The sequence below is a fragment of the Ornithorhynchus anatinus genome, chromosome 10 (genome assembly GCF_004115215.2).
Source record: "Ornithorhynchus anatinus isolate Pmale09 chromosome 10, mOrnAna1.pri.v4, whole genome shotgun sequence".
NCBI classification, from domain to species: domain Eukaryota; kingdom Metazoa; phylum Chordata; class Mammalia; order Monotremata; family Ornithorhynchidae; genus Ornithorhynchus; species Ornithorhynchus anatinus.
Genome location: NC_041737.1, coordinates 398,549 through 415,785, shown reverse-complemented (window position 1 = coordinate 415,785; position 17,237 = coordinate 398,549). Strand labels below are relative to the sequence as shown.

At 51.6% G+C, this 17,237-nt stretch overlaps 1 protein-coding gene across 1 annotated transcript; it reads left to right on the top strand.

Moving 5' to 3' along the window:
• Positions 1–7,346: 7,346 nt before the first annotated feature.
• Positions 7,347–16,753, top strand: DCTN6 (dynactin subunit 6). Its single transcript, XM_029074174.1, has 7 exons — positions 7,347–7,422; positions 9,204–9,268; positions 10,786–10,891; positions 12,579–12,667; positions 13,461–13,508; positions 14,910–15,052; positions 16,356–16,753. The coding sequence occupies exons 1-7, from the start codon at positions 7,400–7,402 to the stop codon at positions 16,452–16,454; spliced, it is 573 nt and encodes a 190-aa protein (XP_028930007.1). The 5' UTR covers positions 7,347–7,399; the 3' UTR covers positions 16,455–16,753.
• Positions 16,754–17,237: the final 484 nt, after the last annotated feature.

Sequence of the window (17,237 nt, the reverse complement as noted above, 5' to 3'; positions counted from 1 at the left end):
GGTCGGGGAATTTTGAGCTAGGGTCCTGGGAGGCATGATCTTTCACCACAGAATAGGCACTGATATAGCATTACCACCCTTCTCTAGAAAGAGCATTTAAGGATGAAACAATAAAGATTTTAAATATCCATTCAAGTTTTGTGGGTTTTTTAAAGCATGATACATTTTTTTCTTAAAAGCTTCTGAGATGAGTTCAGTAGTGCCGAGGAAAGAAATCTGAAGTAAAGCTACAAGCCTTCAGTTTAAGGTGTCCTGGGTGAACAGTTTCATTTCCAGGAGAAAATAGTAGGCACATGCATGGACCCGGACTGTTACACGTAAGAGATTAGGGCAAGGCGAGCCCTGAAGACATTTGAATTCAGGGGGACGGTTAGGGAGAGTATCAGTTCTGCCCCCAAGTCCCTCTTGGGACTTTAGCCAGCCAGAGGAAGGAGAGGAGCAGAGCTCCAGAGGACGATGGCCTCCTCAGCATGGGCGGCTCACCTACTGAGCCAGCAAGCCCACAGAATAGCGACTCTGCCTCCACACTGGGACGATGCACCATTTTCGGAATGAGCTCTTGAGCAGGGGACCCCGGCTAGGCGGAGAGCCAGAAAGAAGGCAGCTAGAAGACCCATCCATGTTAGCCTAGGGAAGTCAGGCCCTCTGGCTGCACCCACTACAGAAGTGCAGGCGGGCAAGGGTCAGTCCCTGTCCACTACAATTCCCGGGGACCCAGCAGACAGAAGAGACATCCCTAAGTAAAGTGGCTTGGATATTGGTTCTGGGTGTCCTTGTCTCTGTTGCCCCCGCATTCATGAACCAGCCCTTAACACCAGGGTAGTGAGTACCGTGTTTGCCTATGCAGGAGACCACACTGTGGTCTAGGACCAACTTGTTGACTTTTCTAAGATCATCGTTTTCATGACACTCTTCAGCACTAAGATTGGAAACGTGCAGTCAATTACTACATTTTCTTTCAACTGGGTTTCTATTTTAAAAATTGTGGTCATCAGAAGTAAACTTGGCTTTTCCTGTTTTTGTGAAAGAAAAGCTTTTAATCAGATTAAGTGACCTTGAAGATCAGGGTGGCACAGTTAAGAATGCAAGTTCCCTTGCTTCTTCTGAAGGTTCTGCTCAGGTATGTCAGGTGCTTTCTGATTGGAGTGAGCTCTTCCGATCCACCGTGTTTTGAAAGAGTTGTTCCCCTAAATGGCCTGGGATTGGGAAAACTTCCTGGGATTGGAACTAGATGGTCCTGATCGGTTTTCGCGAGTCATGTGGGTCTCAAGCCACCAGCCACAGATCCAGCCTGACTATTCCCAAGATCCATCTGGGAGTGACGGAGACCTGCTCCCAGCATGTTCTGTCAGTAGTAGCTAAGTACTGCTGATGGATTGATTGACTGGTGGCTGTTATTTCCCTAATGTCTCCTGTCGGAGGACCAGGCTGCCCTAGAGCCAGCCCAAAAGCCTGGCATTCTGTAAAAGAAATGGTTGTCAGGGGTGGTGTGGCGGACGGGGCCCCCCCGGAACACGTCAGGCGGGAGGAAGGGACGCTGCAGCGGACGAGCCTTCCGTTGCTCAAAATGATGGTTCACGTACACGGTCCACCGTGCCCGCTGCTGCCTCCGAACCCCAGCCCTGAACAGACCAGTCGCCCATGCCACGAAGAGTCCCTGCGGCCAGGTGGCTGGCCGGCCCAACACGAGGCACTTCTGAAACAGCTCTTCCATTCCCCCACCACCGCCCCACGGAGCCGAGTATCAATGAGGAGCTGCTTCTCTGTCCCTGGCCGTGGGGCTCTCTATCATCTGAGCCCATCTCGGGGGCGCGAGCTGCACAAAATGACAACGGGCCAGGCCCGGAGGAGCTGCACCCTGGGATCTTCTGAATCGACCCCGTTGCTTCTGCTGAAGAATTAAATCTTGAAATCCTGAAGTTGGTGGGCTGGCTTGGGCAGCGAAGACCTCGGTGGCTTCCGAGACAGCAGGCTGCTGATCCATGGTGCTCCGCCATGGTGTCGGCCCCAGGCTGAAGGCCGTGGGTCCTCTGCATAAAACACCTCTGTGTGACGCTGCCTACCCTCACACCTCACTCTTTCATTCATTCAATAGTATTTATTGAGCACTTAGTATGTGCAGAGCACTGTACTAAAGCGCTTGGAATGTACATACCTCACTCATTCATTCAATAGTATTTATTGAGCACTTAGTATGTGCAGAGCACTGTACTAAGCGCTTGGAATGTACATATCGCAACAGATAGAGACAGTCCTGCCCATTGACAGGCTTAAAGTCTAATTGGGGGAGACAGACAAAAACAGTAGCAATAAATAGAATCAAGGTGATGTACATCTCATTACAATAAATAGGGTAATAAAAATATATACAAATGAGGGGAGGGAGGGGGGAGGAGCAGAGGGAAAGGGTGGGGAAAGAGGTCTTAGCTAAGTGGAGGTGAAGGGTTGGATAGAGAGGGAGCAGAGGGAAAGGGAATCTCAGTCTGGGAAGGCCTCTTGGAGGAGGTGAGCTCTCAGTAGGGCTTTGAAGAGGGAAAGAGAATTAGTTTGGCGGAGGTGAGGAGGGAGGGCATTCCAGGACGGGGAGGATGTGGCCCAGGGGTCGACGGCGGGATAGGAGAGAACGGGGGACGATGAGGAGGTGAGCGGCAGAGGAGTGAAGTGTGCGGGGTGGGCAGTAGAAAGAGAAGGGAGGTGAGGTAGGAGGGGGCAAGGTGATGGAGAGCCTCAAAGCCAAGAGTGAGGAGTTTTTTTGTGCAGAGGTTGATATTCAACCACTGGAGGTTTTTAAGGAGGGGAGTGACATGCTCAGAGCATTTCTGCAGGAAGATGATCGGGCAGCAGAATGAAAAAATAGACTGGAGTGGGGAGAGACAGGAGGAAGGGAGATCAGATAGAAGGCCTGACACAAATAATCCAGCCGGAAGTTAGGTTGGACACAGTCTCCTGTCCCCCATAGGGCTCACAGTTTTAATCCCCATTTTTACAGATGAGGTAACTGAGGCACAGAGAAGTTAAGTCAATCGCCCAAGGTCACACAGAAGAGAGGTGGCAGATCAGGATTAGAACTCAGGTCCTGCTGACTCCCAGGATTAGAACCAGGCCACAATGCTTCTCTGGGCCCAGACCTGAAGTACTGTGAACTTACTTGAGGCAGAGAACTGTCACTGACTCCACGTGACAAGCCAGCTCCAGCCCACTTCTCTCCATCCCTCATCCTGGGGATGGCAATGGAGGCTGGAGGGACCCAGAACCCGAATTCAGCTCTGCTGGTTCGGTGTAACGAAGTTCAGCCCGAGACAGCATTTCAGCAGCACGGTGGCCTACTGGAAAGGGTACAGGTCTGGGAGGCAGAGAACCTGGTTTCTAATCCCAGCTCCAACACATGTCTGCTGTGTATGACCTTGGGCAAGTCATTTAACTTCTCTATGCCTCAGTTTCATCATCTGTAAAATGGGGATTAAAGAGTGGGACATGGACTGCATCCAACCTGATTAGCTTCTATCTATCCCAGTGCTCAGTACAGTGGCTGGCACATAGTAAGTGCTTAACAATACTGTTAAAAAAAAAAGGACTGAACTGGATTCCTTGTGAGGGTCAGTGGAATGCAGAGGATAATTAGGATGTTCATTGACTCATCAACGTCTAGAATCCTCCTTGAGGAAAAAAGGAACCAGTGTGGGGTCAGAGACTGCAATTTGGAAATTATAATGCAATTTAGGGCTAAGAGCCAGGTGCACCCAGAGGTCAGAATTTACCTTTCCCTGATCCCCTGGAAGGGTTGAAAGGAGGGGGCTGTGCTTAGTTTCGAAAGGAGAACATCATCCAGGAATCTGCTTTTGGAAGATGCATTTTTGCTAATACCACACATTCCTACTCTTGTAATTCTCTTATAAGAGAGGAAAATTTCTCTTTAAATGAAACATTTAAGTGCCCATTTTCTGATTTCTGCTACTAATGTACATCATCAATCATTCACAATGTTAATGTACTGTAAGTAGCAGGCGCTATCTTAGTAAGAACATCTCATTTTAAAGAATGCATAAATACATCAAATGAGCCCAAGGCACAAACTGAGGCACAAATTTGGGAAATGTAGCCAAGAATGTTCATCATCCTTGCCAGCGGCCCTGTGTGTCCCTGGTTCAGAATGCTTAATGAGATGTTTAAAAGCTTCTAGCACGGTGTCCTCAATCGACTGATGGGAAGAGAAAGTTTCACCCGGCCTACATGCCGAGCCCAGCGAGTGCACATCAAACCCCCTGTGGGCCTCTCCCCCAGCCGTCTGCTCCCTTACTGTTATATTGTATTCTCCCAAGCGCTTAGTACAGTGCTCTGCACACAGTGAGTGCTCAATAAATACGATTGACTGACTAGCAGCATCTCATTTTGGCCGCTCTTCGCTCATCCCTCCTCTGAGCTTCATCGGACAGAGACACATGAGAGAGAACCAGCATGTCCTAGTGGAAAGAGCATGGGCCTGGGAGTCAAAGGACCTGGGTTGTAATACCAGCTCTGCCTCTTGTCTATTATATGACCTTGGGCAAATCACTTCACTGTCTCTGGGCCTCAGTTATCTTATCTGTAAAAGGGGATTAAGACTGCGAGGGACAGGCACCAGTCCAATGCAATTATCTTGTATCTACCCCAGGGTTTGCAACTGCACCTAGCACATAGTAAGCATTTCACAAATACCATAAGAAATGCACCACAGACAAAGGAAGAAGATAAAAATCTCAGGCTTGCCACCAATCCAGCAAGTTGTGTTTACGGAGCTCTCTCTAGTCTTAAAGCCTTTTTAAAAAACCTTATTAAGAGCACATCTCCTCCAAGAGACTATCCCCAACTAAGCCCTCATTTGCTCTTTGCCCTTGCGATTCAATTTGCACCCATTATTCACCCCATCCTTAGCCCACTGCTCTCCTGCACATTCTCATTATTTATAATAATAACTGTAAGCTCCTTGTGGACAGAGAACATTTCTAACAACTCTGATATATTGTTCTCTCACAAGCTCTTAGTATAGTGCTCTTGCACACAGTTAGTGTTCAATAAATACCATTGATTGATTGATATATACCACTTTCCCATAAAAGGTGCAGACTCAGCCTGTGTACAAAGGGGTCCACTGCCACAGACCATCAGTCAAGCCCAGACACTGTCTCTTAAACACCTTCTTGCTTTGGTGTCTCAGTTTTTTGTGCATGGCACAATGGTTTGGAGTATATGGTTTAATAATAATAATAATGTTGGTATTTGTTAAGTGCTTACTATGTGCCAAGCACTGTTCTAAACGCTGGGGTAGATACAGAAGTAATCAGGTCCCACGCAGGGCTCATGGTCTTTAATCCCCCATTTTCCAGATGAGGTAACCGAGGCACAGAGAAGTTAATAATAATAATAATAATAATGTTGGTATTTGTTAAGCGCTTACTATGTGCCGAGCACTGTTCTAAGCGCTGGGGTAGACAGGGGAATCAGGTTGTCCCACGTGGGGCTCACAGTCTTAATCCCCATTTTACAGATGAGGGAACTGAGGCACAGAGAAGTGAAGTGACTTGCCCACAGTCACACAGCCGACAAGTGGCAGAGCTGGGATTCGAACTCATGAGCCCTGACTCCAAAGCCCATGCTCTTTCCACTGAGCCAGTTAAGTGACTTGCCCAAAGTTTCACAGCTGAGAAGTGGTGGGAGCCAGAATTAGAACCCATGACCTCTGACCTCCTAAAACCCGTGCTCTTTCCACTGAGCCACGCTGCAGGCATAGTGTGATGTATTTTTTTCTGCAGCCAAAAGGCTTTCTTTGTTCTCTCTATCACTAAGATGCCCAGAGTTAAAAGAGCCTATGGCACAGTTAAGCTGTGTCTGCCACGCAAAGGTGAAGGGGAGACTGCCGGGTTTTGGGGCTTCACGGTTCTGCACTGTCAGTGCTTGCCAGGTACTGTGCTAAGCACTGGAGTGAATGGAAGCCAAACCTGGTTCCCATCCTACCTGGGATTCACAGTCAAGGAATGGGAGGACAGGCAGACGCCACCAGGGAGGAAATGCATCATGGTGCCTGGGGAGTCTTGGAATCCATTGGAATAGGGAGACTGTGGAGAGCTGGGGGAGGATGGGGGAGGCTGGGGCTGGCCTAAGGAATCAGAAAGAAAGGGGTCAGTGGCTCAGCATGGGGACCTCTCCACCGGAGGAACAGACTGTGAGAGATTTTGCCTGGGACCACTCCCTGCACTGACTCCGGGTGTTCTGCGTAGGACAGAAGCCATGCCCTACAAGATGGGGGTGAGGCAAGGGGCATGGGGCGGTCTTATCTCGCCACGCAGGAAAAATCTGGGCCCGAGAGACTTTGATTCAGGGATCTGACGCACCTACTATGTTCAGTGCAGTGTCCTAATTACTGGGGATGTGTAAAGTAAAAATGATGTTCTCTCTCACACAGGGCTTTATTAACTCTACTAGAAGAGAATCAAGAGCTTGAGTCTGCGAATTGTTTTTTGAATTTTTTCCAAAGTGTTCAATAAACACAAATGTAATTACTACTCATAGTCCTGGAGAGAAAGTTGAGTCTGTAATCTTGTTGTGGGCAGGGAATGGGTCTATAGTAATATTAATAATGTCGGTATTTGTAAAGCGCTTACTATGTGCAGAGCACTGTTCTAAGTGCTGGGGGAGATACAGGGTCATCCGTTGTCCACGTGGGGTTCACAGTTTTAAATCCCCATTTTACAGAGGAGGGAACTGTGGCACAGAGAAGTTAAGTGACTTGCCCACAGTCACACAGCTGACAAGTGGTAGGACAATCAATTCTGTTTGTATTCATGTCATTCAATATTTATTGAGCGCTTACTATGTGCAGAACACACTCCTCCAAGCTCTTAGTAGAGACTTCAGAAAGATTCGAGGGATAGAAATTGTGCCATGGGAGGAAAATTTAAGAGAAGTGGAATTTCGGCTTCCAAAGCAGGATGATTCAGTACCCACGTTCAAGTCCTTACAGATGAGCTTTAGGGAGAACTTCCATCAGCTGTCTCCGGGTCCCTGGAGTCCCCGTTAAAGGAAGTGAGTTTAAATCGGTAGCAAGTGTGGTTAGGAATGAGGAAGAACACCTTCTGTGTGCTCAGCGGACACCGTTTGCAGGCTCATAGGAAAGTGGGGTCTCCTCCGGGCCCGGGGATCCGGGAAGCCTCGGACGGCGGCGCGCCCTCGGGCCGCCAGGGGGCGCTCGCGCGCGCAGAGCGGAGGACGCCGGCTGGCGTGCGCGCTCCGGCTGGCCGTGCGCGCTCCGGCTGGCGTGCGCGCTCCGGCGGCCGCGGCGCGCGAGCCCGTCCCCGTCCCCCGCCTCCGCCAGGCCGGCGGCCGGCAGGCGCGCGCGCGCGCTGCAGCCGCCGGAAGTGTAAAGATGGCGGAGAAGGCCCAGAATAGGTGGGTAGTCTGCCTTGGGGCCGGCGCTGCCTGCCTGCCTGCCTTCCCTCCTTCCCCAACAAGCGTCCCCGGGGAGCAGGGCGGTGCGGGCGGCGCGCGGGGAAAGAGGCGGGCGGCGGGGCGCAGCGGCCCCCGCTGTGTGTGTGTCAGCGCTGTGCTGGGCTCCCCGCTCCGCGCTGCGCCTGCGCCCGGGGCCGCCAGCCCTAGTTGGGTGACGTCATTGCCCCGGACCTGCCCCCGCCTCTTCCCCCTCCCCCCCCCCAGCCTTTTCCCCCTCTGCAGCCCTTCCCTTCCTCTCCCCTCTGTCCCCCTCTCCTTCTTTCTCCTCCCCCTCTCTCCCCTCCCCTTCCCCTTCTCCCCCTCCCCCTCCCTCCTTTCCCCTCCCCCTTCCTCCTTTCCCCTCCCCACTCCTTTCCCCCCCTCCCCCTCCCCCTTTCCCCTTCCCTCTCCTCTCCCCTCTTTTCCCCTCTCCCTCTTTTCCCCTCCCCCCTTCCCCCTTCTTTCCTTTTCCCTTTCTCCCCCCTCCCCCCTTCTTTCCCTTTCCCCCCTCCCCCCTTCCCCCCTTTCCCCCCTTCTTTCCCCTTCCCCCCCTTTCCCCCCTTCTTTCCCCTTCCCCCTTTCCCCCTTCTTTTCCCTTCACCACCTGTTCCGCCCCTTCTTTTCCCCTTCCCCGCTTTCCCCCCTTCTTCCCCCTTCCCTTTCCCCCTTTCTTTCCCCTTCCCCTTCCCCTCTTCTTTCCCTTTCCCCTTCTTTCCCTTTCCCTTTCTCCCCCCTCCCCCCTTCCCCCCTTCTTTCCCTTTCCCTTTCTCCCCCCTCCCCCATTTCTTTCCCTTTCTCCCTCTCCCCCTTCTTTCCCCCTTCCCCCCCTCCCCTTCTCCCCCTCCCCTCCTCCCTCCTTCCCCCTCCCCTCCTCCCTCCTCTCCCCTTCTCCCCCTCTCCCCCCTTCCCCTTCTCTCCTTCCCCTTTCCTCTTCCTCCCCCCCTTCTCTCCCTTCCTCCTCCCCCCCAGTACCATAATTATTATTATTGTGTGTCCACCTGATTAGCTTGTATAATATAATGGTGGTATTTGTGAGAGAAGCAGCGTGGCTCAGTGGGAAAGAGCCCAGGTTTTAGGAGTCAGAGGTCATGGTTCTAAATCCCGGCTCCCTCCACCTGTCAGCTGTGTGACCTTGGGCAAGTCCCTGCCGCTTCTCTGGGCCTCAGTTCCCTCATCTGTAAAATGGGGATTAAGACTGTGAGCCTCACGTGGGACAACCTGATTATCCTGTATCTCCCCCAGCAATTAGAACAGTGCTCGGCACATAGGAAGCGCCTAACAAATACCAACATTGTTATTAAGAGTTTACTATGTGCAAAGCACTGTTCTAAGCACTGGGTGGGAGATACAAGGTGATCAGGTTGTCCCACGTGGGGCTCAGCTTGTATCTAACACGGGGCTTAGTACAGAGTCTGGCCCATAGTAAATGCTTAACAAGATAAAGCAAGGCGGTTCCCCATTCACATTTTTGTGGGATCTGACTCTATTCACCCCCACCCCAACCCCCCAGCAGTTATGTACGTATCTTTATATATTATAAATTGTTCACATTAGAGACTTCCCTTCTAGACCCTAAGCTCATATGGGCAAGGAACGTGTCTGCTAATTCCGTTGTATGCTCCCAGGCACTTAGTACAGTGTTGTGCACATAGTAAGCACTCAGTACATACCATTGACTAATCAATTGATTAATTTCCTTCCTGCTCCCAATTGATTAATTTCCTTCCTGCTCCCTGATCCAGTGTGAAGATCGCCCCGGGAGCAGTGGTGTGTGTGGAAAGCGAGATCAAGGGAGACGTGACAATAGGTGAGAGGCCTTTTTTTTTCTGTTGGTGGCATTTCCTGATAGCCTCTTGGGGTGCAGCCATTCCCCACTTTAGGAATGAATTTGGGACCGTTCCGGCGTCCCCAGCATTGGTCTGGAGAACTCCTGCACCCGTTGCTCTTCGCTCACGTCTCGATGGCCCTGCCGCAGTGCCGTGGCTGACGCCGGCGGTGACCCGACCCCTCCGGGGTTCGGGCAGTGCAGGGAGTCGGTCTCCTGGCCAGTGCAGCTCCCACTACATGTACGATGAAGTGTGGCATTAGTACAGTGCTCTGCACATAGAAAGCGCTCAATAAATGCTACTGAGTGAATGAATGAATGACTTCAGGGTGTGATCTATGTGTGTACCTGCCTAGTTCTGAGTGCATGTGTAATACCTCACGTGCATAGTTGTGCAGATGTGTGTGTGTCCGTGTTTGTGTCCGTCAGTGTTCCGGTAACTGTCCCCACATCCTCTTGGGCCGGCATCACCAGGAGCCTCGAGCAGGTTCCCCCCAGGACTGTGACTGGACCGGGGAAATCAGAGAAATGTAGAGCAGTGGCACTCCTAGGATGATCCTTGTCTGTGAGGCGCCAGCTCCCGAAGGCCGTCCCTTCATAGCCGAGAGGTGAATTTCACCTGTTTCACCTGTTCTTGTTTGAATTGTAGGTGTGTGGTTGCCCGCCTCGGCCCTTACCTGCTTTGCATGGTGAGCCCCCTGAGGGCCAGGAACTCAGTCCCCCTGATTTTCGGGTGACCATGGCCTCTTCTTCCCCCTGCGACAAGTACCCGCACCCCGCTTTTGCCTGCTGAAAGGCCCTGAGGCAGTTCCAGAAGCCCTGGGTCAGGAACTGCCGCAAAGTGTCCTTGGGCAAGGTGGGCCTGAGATGGCATGTAGATGGGTAGGCAGGTGGATGTCTGACATATCCATGGGGCAGAATGTTTGTCATTCCATCACAGCTCAAGCCTGTATCTCCGGCTTGCGCATTACTTCCCACCGCAGTCGGGCAGAGATTTGTTTCCCCCACATGGCCTAATGGAAGGAGCCTGGGCCTGGGAGTCAGAGGCCCTGCTTTTTAATCCCAGCTCCATCACGTACCTGCGGTGTGACACTGGGCAAGTCCCTTCACTTCTCTGTGCCTCAGTTCCCTCATCTGCAAAATGGGGATTCAATACCTGTTCTCCCTCCTACCTAGAATGTGAGCCCCATGGAGAACCTGATGATTTTGTATCCACCCCAGTACTCAGTACAGTGCTTAGCAAATAGTACATGCTTAACAAATCCCCCAATTATGATTTCCTTCCAGAGTCTGTTGTGATCAGGTCAGGTACCCATCGATTCCAAGAATCGGTCTGGCGTCCCCCATTCCCCGCCTGGTTCTGGGATGGTCCTGGAGGTGTGGTCCGCCCAAGAGCCGTCCGCGTCTCCTCTTGGCATTTGGGCTCGTCCAGATGGTTTGCGCGGTCACAGGAGTTGGAAGCCGCCTGCTGATCCGGCACCCTTACCATGTCTCAACAGGGCCCAGGACCGTGATCCACCCCAAAGCACGCATCCTTGCCGAAGCTGGCCCGATAGTCATCGGAGAAGGGAACCTCATAGAAGAGCAGGTTCTCATCATCAACGGGTGGGTGAGCGGTCTCTTGGTGTCCCACTGTCCGTCCTCCATCATCCGCCCCCAGGCAGAAGGCGCCCTTCCCTGGAGGTGACCGGAGCTGGGCGTGGCATTCCAGCACCGATCGCGGGTTGGTGTGGCAGACCGGGCGGCCCCGGCCGGACCCAGATGGGTACCAGGAGGCTTTCCTGGCTGGATCCCACCGTGGCATCTGGCCGAGAGGTTCGGGCGGGCCCCGATGGAACGACGAGGCTGGAGGCTCATCCCCTTGCGCGTTGGTGTCTACTTCACTTCGTCACCCCAAAGCTGGGCCTGGGAAGTTTCTCACCATTGGAAGGAAGGAAGGGAGCCATATTCTTCACTTCATTTTTATTTTTTTTTTAGCAGGCTTGATGCATTTGTAAATTTAGAGAAGCAGCATGGCCTATTGCAAAGAGCTTGGGCCTGGGAGTTAGACCTGGGTTCTAATCCTGGCTCTGTTGTTTTTCTGCTCTGTGACCTTGGACAAGTCACTTCACTTCTCTGGGCCTCAGTTCCCTTATCTAAAATAAGGAGATTAAGACTGTTAGTCCCACTGAGACAAAGACTGTGTCTGGCCTGATTAACTTGCATCTACCCCAATGCTTAGAACAGTGTCTGACACATAGTAAGCACTTAACAAATACCATTAAAAAAAATAGCATTTGCTAGGTGACCTAAGTAATAGGATTTTAATTCCAGAATTATTGCAGCTCCTTTATGGCAATAGTGTCTGGAATTTGAAACCAGAAACTTAGAGAACTCTACAGCTACAAATGCTGGGATTCCAATTTTTTTTAAGTTGACATTTATTTAGGGTATTTCTGCAGGTCACTGGGAAATTCTTAGTATATCAAACCATTTTCCAATGCAGCTATGTGGCTCTGTGTGTGTATTTGGAGAGAGCATGAACGTGTGCTGTGATCAGTAGCAGGATTCCAGGAGAAGGCAAGTTCAGAGGAATCGGCCCACACTGTACATTTGGAAATTGGCTGTCTCATCTTGGCCAAACAACCTTTAACACTCCCATCAAGATGGCTGAAGGAAAAAATTCTTTAGGAAATTGTTGTCTAAGAGAAGCAGCGTGGCTCAGTGGAAAGAGCATGGGCTTTGGAGTCAGAGGTCATGAGTTCAAATCCCAGCTCTGCCACTTGTCAGCTGTGTGACTGTGGGCAAGTCACTTAACTTCTCTGTGCCTCAGTTACCTCATCTGTAAAATGGGGATGAAGACTGTGAGCCCCACGTGGGACTCCCCTATGTCTACCCCAGCGCTTAGAACAGTGCTCTGCACATAGTAAGCACTTAACAAATACCAACATTATTATTATTATTCTGGTCTCTCATGACTCCCACTGGCAGCTCCAGTTCAGGGATGGGACCATCTAGACCTCCTGCTTTGTCATATACTCTCCCAAGCAGTTAGTGCATGTTCTGCACATAATAAGGCACTCAGAAAATACAACTAGATTGAAACTGATGCTAGTAGTGACCGCCTCAGTCCTGAGCAGAGGAAAAATTATTTACCCTCAGTAAGACATCATCTAACGTGCCTCGGTTGCATGTTGTAAGCTTGGAAAAAATGAGTTTGCAGAACTAAAAGGATGATCCAAAATAAGAGAACAGAAAGCAATATTTTCATTAGATTCTGGTCTTTGCTCATCTGTCTCTTATTTCTTCCCAGCCATCCTGAAAACATCACCCCCGACGCCGAAGATGTGGAACCCAAAACCATGGTTATCGGCACCAACAATGTGTTCGAAGTCGGGTGCTGTATCCTTGATGGTGAAGTGCTCCAGGGTACTAACCACTGGCATTTGTGCCTCAGCATGCCCTCCTCTCTCCTCTCAGCACCCTGTGGAGGAATCTCCTCCCCTTCCAGAGCACCCCCCCCCCAGAGATCGGAGATCCCCCTGGAACTCACCATTGCAAATCTATTCCTGGCTCCAGGTAGCGCCTGGAAGTTGGTTTACCAAAGTGAACTTAAGAGCAATCCTTGCTGTTCAGCCTTACAACTGATGAGTGACAAACCCGAATTGTACATTCCAAGCGCTTAGTACAGTGCTCTGCACATAGTAAGCACTCAGTAAATACTATCGAATCAATGAACCCCAAATTGGCAGCCCACTGATACAAATCATGCTCTTGACAATCTAATAATAAAATTCTCTGACGCCCCTGGAACCTTAATGGAAACTCTGAAATGGACTCGTCCCCATTTCTCCTTCCAACCTTGATGTTATCTGAGAGCTGAGAAGATTCTAGCTCTCAACTAATGTGGAGGTGGGGAGAAGGGGATCATGTGTATGTGTGTTTGGGGTGGGGTGTTTAATGAACCATCGCCAAAGGGTCCCTTGAGTCAGGCTGAGGTTGGAACTTTTCTGTCGTCCAGTAGAGCCGAAGTTGGGTCGGCCTTTGAAGTCCTCCATCCCTTAACATGGCGATATTAAGGAGTCTCTGCCCACCCTGCTTCCCCTCCCCTGGGGAAACGGAGCCATGCTGGTTGAATTTCCAGATCCGGGAAGGTAAACCTTGAAGCATCATTGACTTTAACCTGACTTTAAAGATTCACAAGCAATGAAAATGGGCGACAACAATGTCATTGAATCAAAAGGTAATTTTTTTTTTTTAATCTTTTTTAACGGTATGGTTTTTAAGCACTTACTATGTGCCAGACTCTGTACTAAGAGCTGGGCTAGATACAAGCTAATCAGGTTGGATACAATCCATGTCCCACATTTTACAGTTGAGGTAGAGCTGAGGCACAGAGGAGTGAAGTGACTTCCCCAAGATCACCCAGCGGGCAAGTGGCAGAAGCAGGGTTAGAATCCAGGTCCTTCTGACTCCAAGGCCTGGTCTCCATCCACTAGGCCACACCCCTTCCCAAAATGTTTTCAGCAACTGTTCATTCTCCTATATGGGAGCATCCTGCAGCCCATCGAGGTAGTCCCACTTATCAAAAATCCAGCCGCCCCTGCCCCGAGTGGGGGACGGGAGTGAATCCCACCACAGAGTTGAGAAGGTAAAGAGGCAAATGTGGTGATAACTGCATACTAATATCAGCCCCATCGGGCAGCAGCTCCTTGATTCTTGCTTTTGAGCATCAGACATGAAGGAATGTTAAGAACTTAGCTTCCTTTTTCCATTGATGGTAACAAAACTGCTCTCTCATCCTTCAGAGGAGAGGAGGCCCCAAGAGTGATACTGTTCTCTTTGTTCTATTAAATTGTAAGTTCCTTGAAGGCAGGGCCGGGTCATTTATCATCTCTGTTGTACTCTCCTGTGTGCCTAGTGCTGTGCTCTACACGAAATAAGTGCTCAAAAAAGACTCCGGCAGGAAAGCTGAACCAGTGGGTGTGGAGTGGGCGGAGTGACGGGTTGGAGGGCCCAGGAGTTGGGGGTCCCTTTGCTTTCCCAGCCTCCTTCCTGGTGGGCGCACCCATTTGCTTCCCCTACCTCTTCACTGCCGGCCATATCCACTCACTTTCCCAGCCTCCTGTGTGACAGGCATACCCGTTTGAGAACGGGCAGTAGCTTACTGCGGACATCCTGAAAAAGGTCAGTGAGTTATCATTTGAATTCTTGAATTTTGACCTGAGTTCCATTTAAACAGAGAAGAAGCATTTCAGCTGGGGCTGGCCCAACCCCGCGCTAATACTGTGCTCCTCCAGCTGATGCCACCGCTATCCTCTCCTGCCTGGCCTCCCGTCCAGTGATGGTGGCTCCGAGCTCTGGGAGAGCTATCTGTGCGTCCGGGTGGTCGGGCAGGAAAGGAGAAGAACCAGCCAGGGCAACCAAGAGACGACATCGCCCGCCTGCGTCGTTTTGATTTACGTTGGCCTCAGATCTTGTATCTGCCACCTACTGCTGCGTGGCTTTATGCCCTGACCCTGTGGGAAAGGGCTCAGAAACTCCCCTCCCTCATCTGTGCCCGCCTCCCTCCCCTCCTGTTCGCCTGAAGGAAGCCATGGCTTCCCCAGTCGGCCACATGTTGGCTCGTTTCTCTGCATTACAGCGTACGTGGGCCGGAACGTGATCCTCAGTAATGGGTGCATCATCGGGGCATGCTGCAGCCTGAACACCTTTGAGGTCGTCCCCGAGAACACCGTGATCTACGGCACGGACTGTCTGCGGAGGGTGCAGACCGAGCGCCCCCAGGTACGGGGCCTTCTCCGAGGGCCCTCCCCATCCCGTGGACTCCCGAGGGGAACTCCGCTTTCAGAGGCCCCCTCACCTCCACAGAGCTTGTTAGGGTTTGCCCCCGGCTCGAAGCAGGCTGCTCTGCAGGCAGCTCAGCGAAGATGGGGACAGGAGAATTGTATTTGGTAAACCCTTACTGTGTGCCCAGCACCCTACTTGGCTCTGGGGTAGATAAAATACAGTCAGGTCAGAAACCGTCTCACCCGGGGCTCATAATGTAAAGGGAAGGGAGAAACAGGGATCTTGTACAGATGAGGAAACTGAAGCCCAGAAAAATAAAGTGACTGGTACTAAGTCCCACAGCAGTCAAGGGGCAGAACCGGGTTTAGAACCTGGGCTCGTGACTCCCAGGCTAATGCTCCTTCCACTAGGCTCTGCTGGTTCTCCTAGGCCCCGTGGCCAGCGCTTCCCCAGGAAGCTTGCAGAGAGCTGGAGAGCGGCACCAGATGAGCGTTCAAGGGGAGGGTGGTTTCAGCGCTCTCCTGGCTTGATTCCATCTATCCCTTCTTCCCTTGGCTCCACAGCTTCGAACCCTGAGGTCAGCCCTGGGCTGGAGGGTCAGGGCCAAAATGAGGCCCAGAGGTCTTTGGACTTGTTTCCCTACCTATCCCTGCCTAATTTGGGGGTTCTTCTGCCTGGTGGAATCTGGGGTTACGTCAGTTGGAGAGCAGCATCGTTCTCCACTCACTTCCTCGAGCGGCCTGGGTCTCCCCCTTCAAACTCCCACCCGGGGACTCGCTCACGGTTCGCTCGCCTGTAAAGTGACACTTCCCGCTTTCCCATGAGCACAGTCCGCTCCGCAAGCAGCGGGTCGCGGCCTCCCTGGGGCCTCCTGGGCCGTGGGTCTGCGTGGCCGGTGATCGACCCAGGGAAGGCCTCACCTACTTCCTCCCTCCGAGTCACAAGGTCAACCCTGAGGGTCAGCTCCATTCCTGGACAGTAGACCACAAAGGAAATGTCCAGCCTGGCGGGCGGAGCAAGGACCTGAAGAGGCAGGGAGGGAGTTAGAGTGTGTTGGTGACAATGATGCTGCTGATGAAGCCATGGTCCCCAGTATGAGAAATAGTGCTCCCCCTGGGCCAGGGCCCTCAGAGGGGGAGTTCAAGGGGGAACTGCCGGTGACTGCCGACATCGGGTCCCCGGCCTCCTCGAGCGTCGGGTCCCCGGCCTCCTTGGGCGTCGGGACCCCGGTGACCTTGGGTGTCGGGATCCTGGTGGCACACCCCTCGAGTGACTGTGATTTTTGGGTCTTTTTTTCCAGCCCCAAACACTGCAACTAGATTTCCTGATGAAAATCCTCCCCAACTACCACCACCTCAAGAAGACCACAAAAGGAGGCTCCACTCCCGTCAAGAATTGACGGCTATGGGCTGTTTGACAGCACCGTCTCTTTAAGGTGCCTCTGGCCCGCCCGAGGACTGCCCTGAAGAAGGTGAGCGAGCAGGGGCGTGCTTGGTATGCTGCTGTTTTGTGTGTCTCGTGTTTTGCGTGAAGTGTGTTTTCCAGATTCCCTTTCCACTGGGATCTTTGTTTCCTTGCCGCTTTAATGATAGCATTCCACAGTATTGTGTTTTGTTTTGTAAGAGACTTTTGACCACCAATTTCACTTGTGAAATAGAGATGATTGAATTTGCCAGTAAAGATGCTAACACAACACAATTAGGGTTTTGATGAGCGTTCTTTCACAAATTTTCACCGTTCCGGATAAGCCCCACCCAAGTCTGCCAGCTTTCCCTGTGACCTCGGCTCACACTGTACTTCATTTACCTTATCTGTAAAATGAGGATTGAGACTGTGAGCCCCATGTGGGACAGCGCCCGTGACCAACCCGATTTGCTTATATCCACCCCAGCGCTTAGTACAGTGCTCTACACGCAATAAGAGCTCAGTAAATGACATCGACTGATATTTAACAAAATATGGACAGCATGAGCATTAGTGAAACTGGGTGGAAAAAGAATTTCTATTCGATTACTTAAGGAGGCTTCCTGAAACGGAGAGGAAAAAGCATGAGAAGCTCGCCAACTTAGTCACATCTGCTCAGGAAGGGATGGCTTCCCGCTACTCTCTTCCCCCTCTGTCTCACAGGCCCCAAGTCAGTCTTTCCCGCTCCAGGGAAAGAAGAGCACCAAGCATCCTTCAG

What these genes read in the sequence shown, in the direction of transcription:
- DCTN6 (XM_029074174.1), top strand. Translation starts at nt 7,400, where the DNA reads ATGGCGGAGAAGGCCCAGAATAG. An exon ending in GCGGAGAAGGCCCAGAATAG is followed by an intron (nt 7,423 to 9,203) that starts GTGGGTAGTCTG and finishes TCCCTGATCCAG; the next exon opens with TGTGAAGATCGCCCCGGGAG. An exon ending in CAATGTCATTGAATCAAAAG is followed by an intron (nt 13,509 to 14,909) that starts GTAATTTTTTTT and finishes TCTGCATTACAG; the next exon opens with CGTACGTGGGCCGGAACGTG.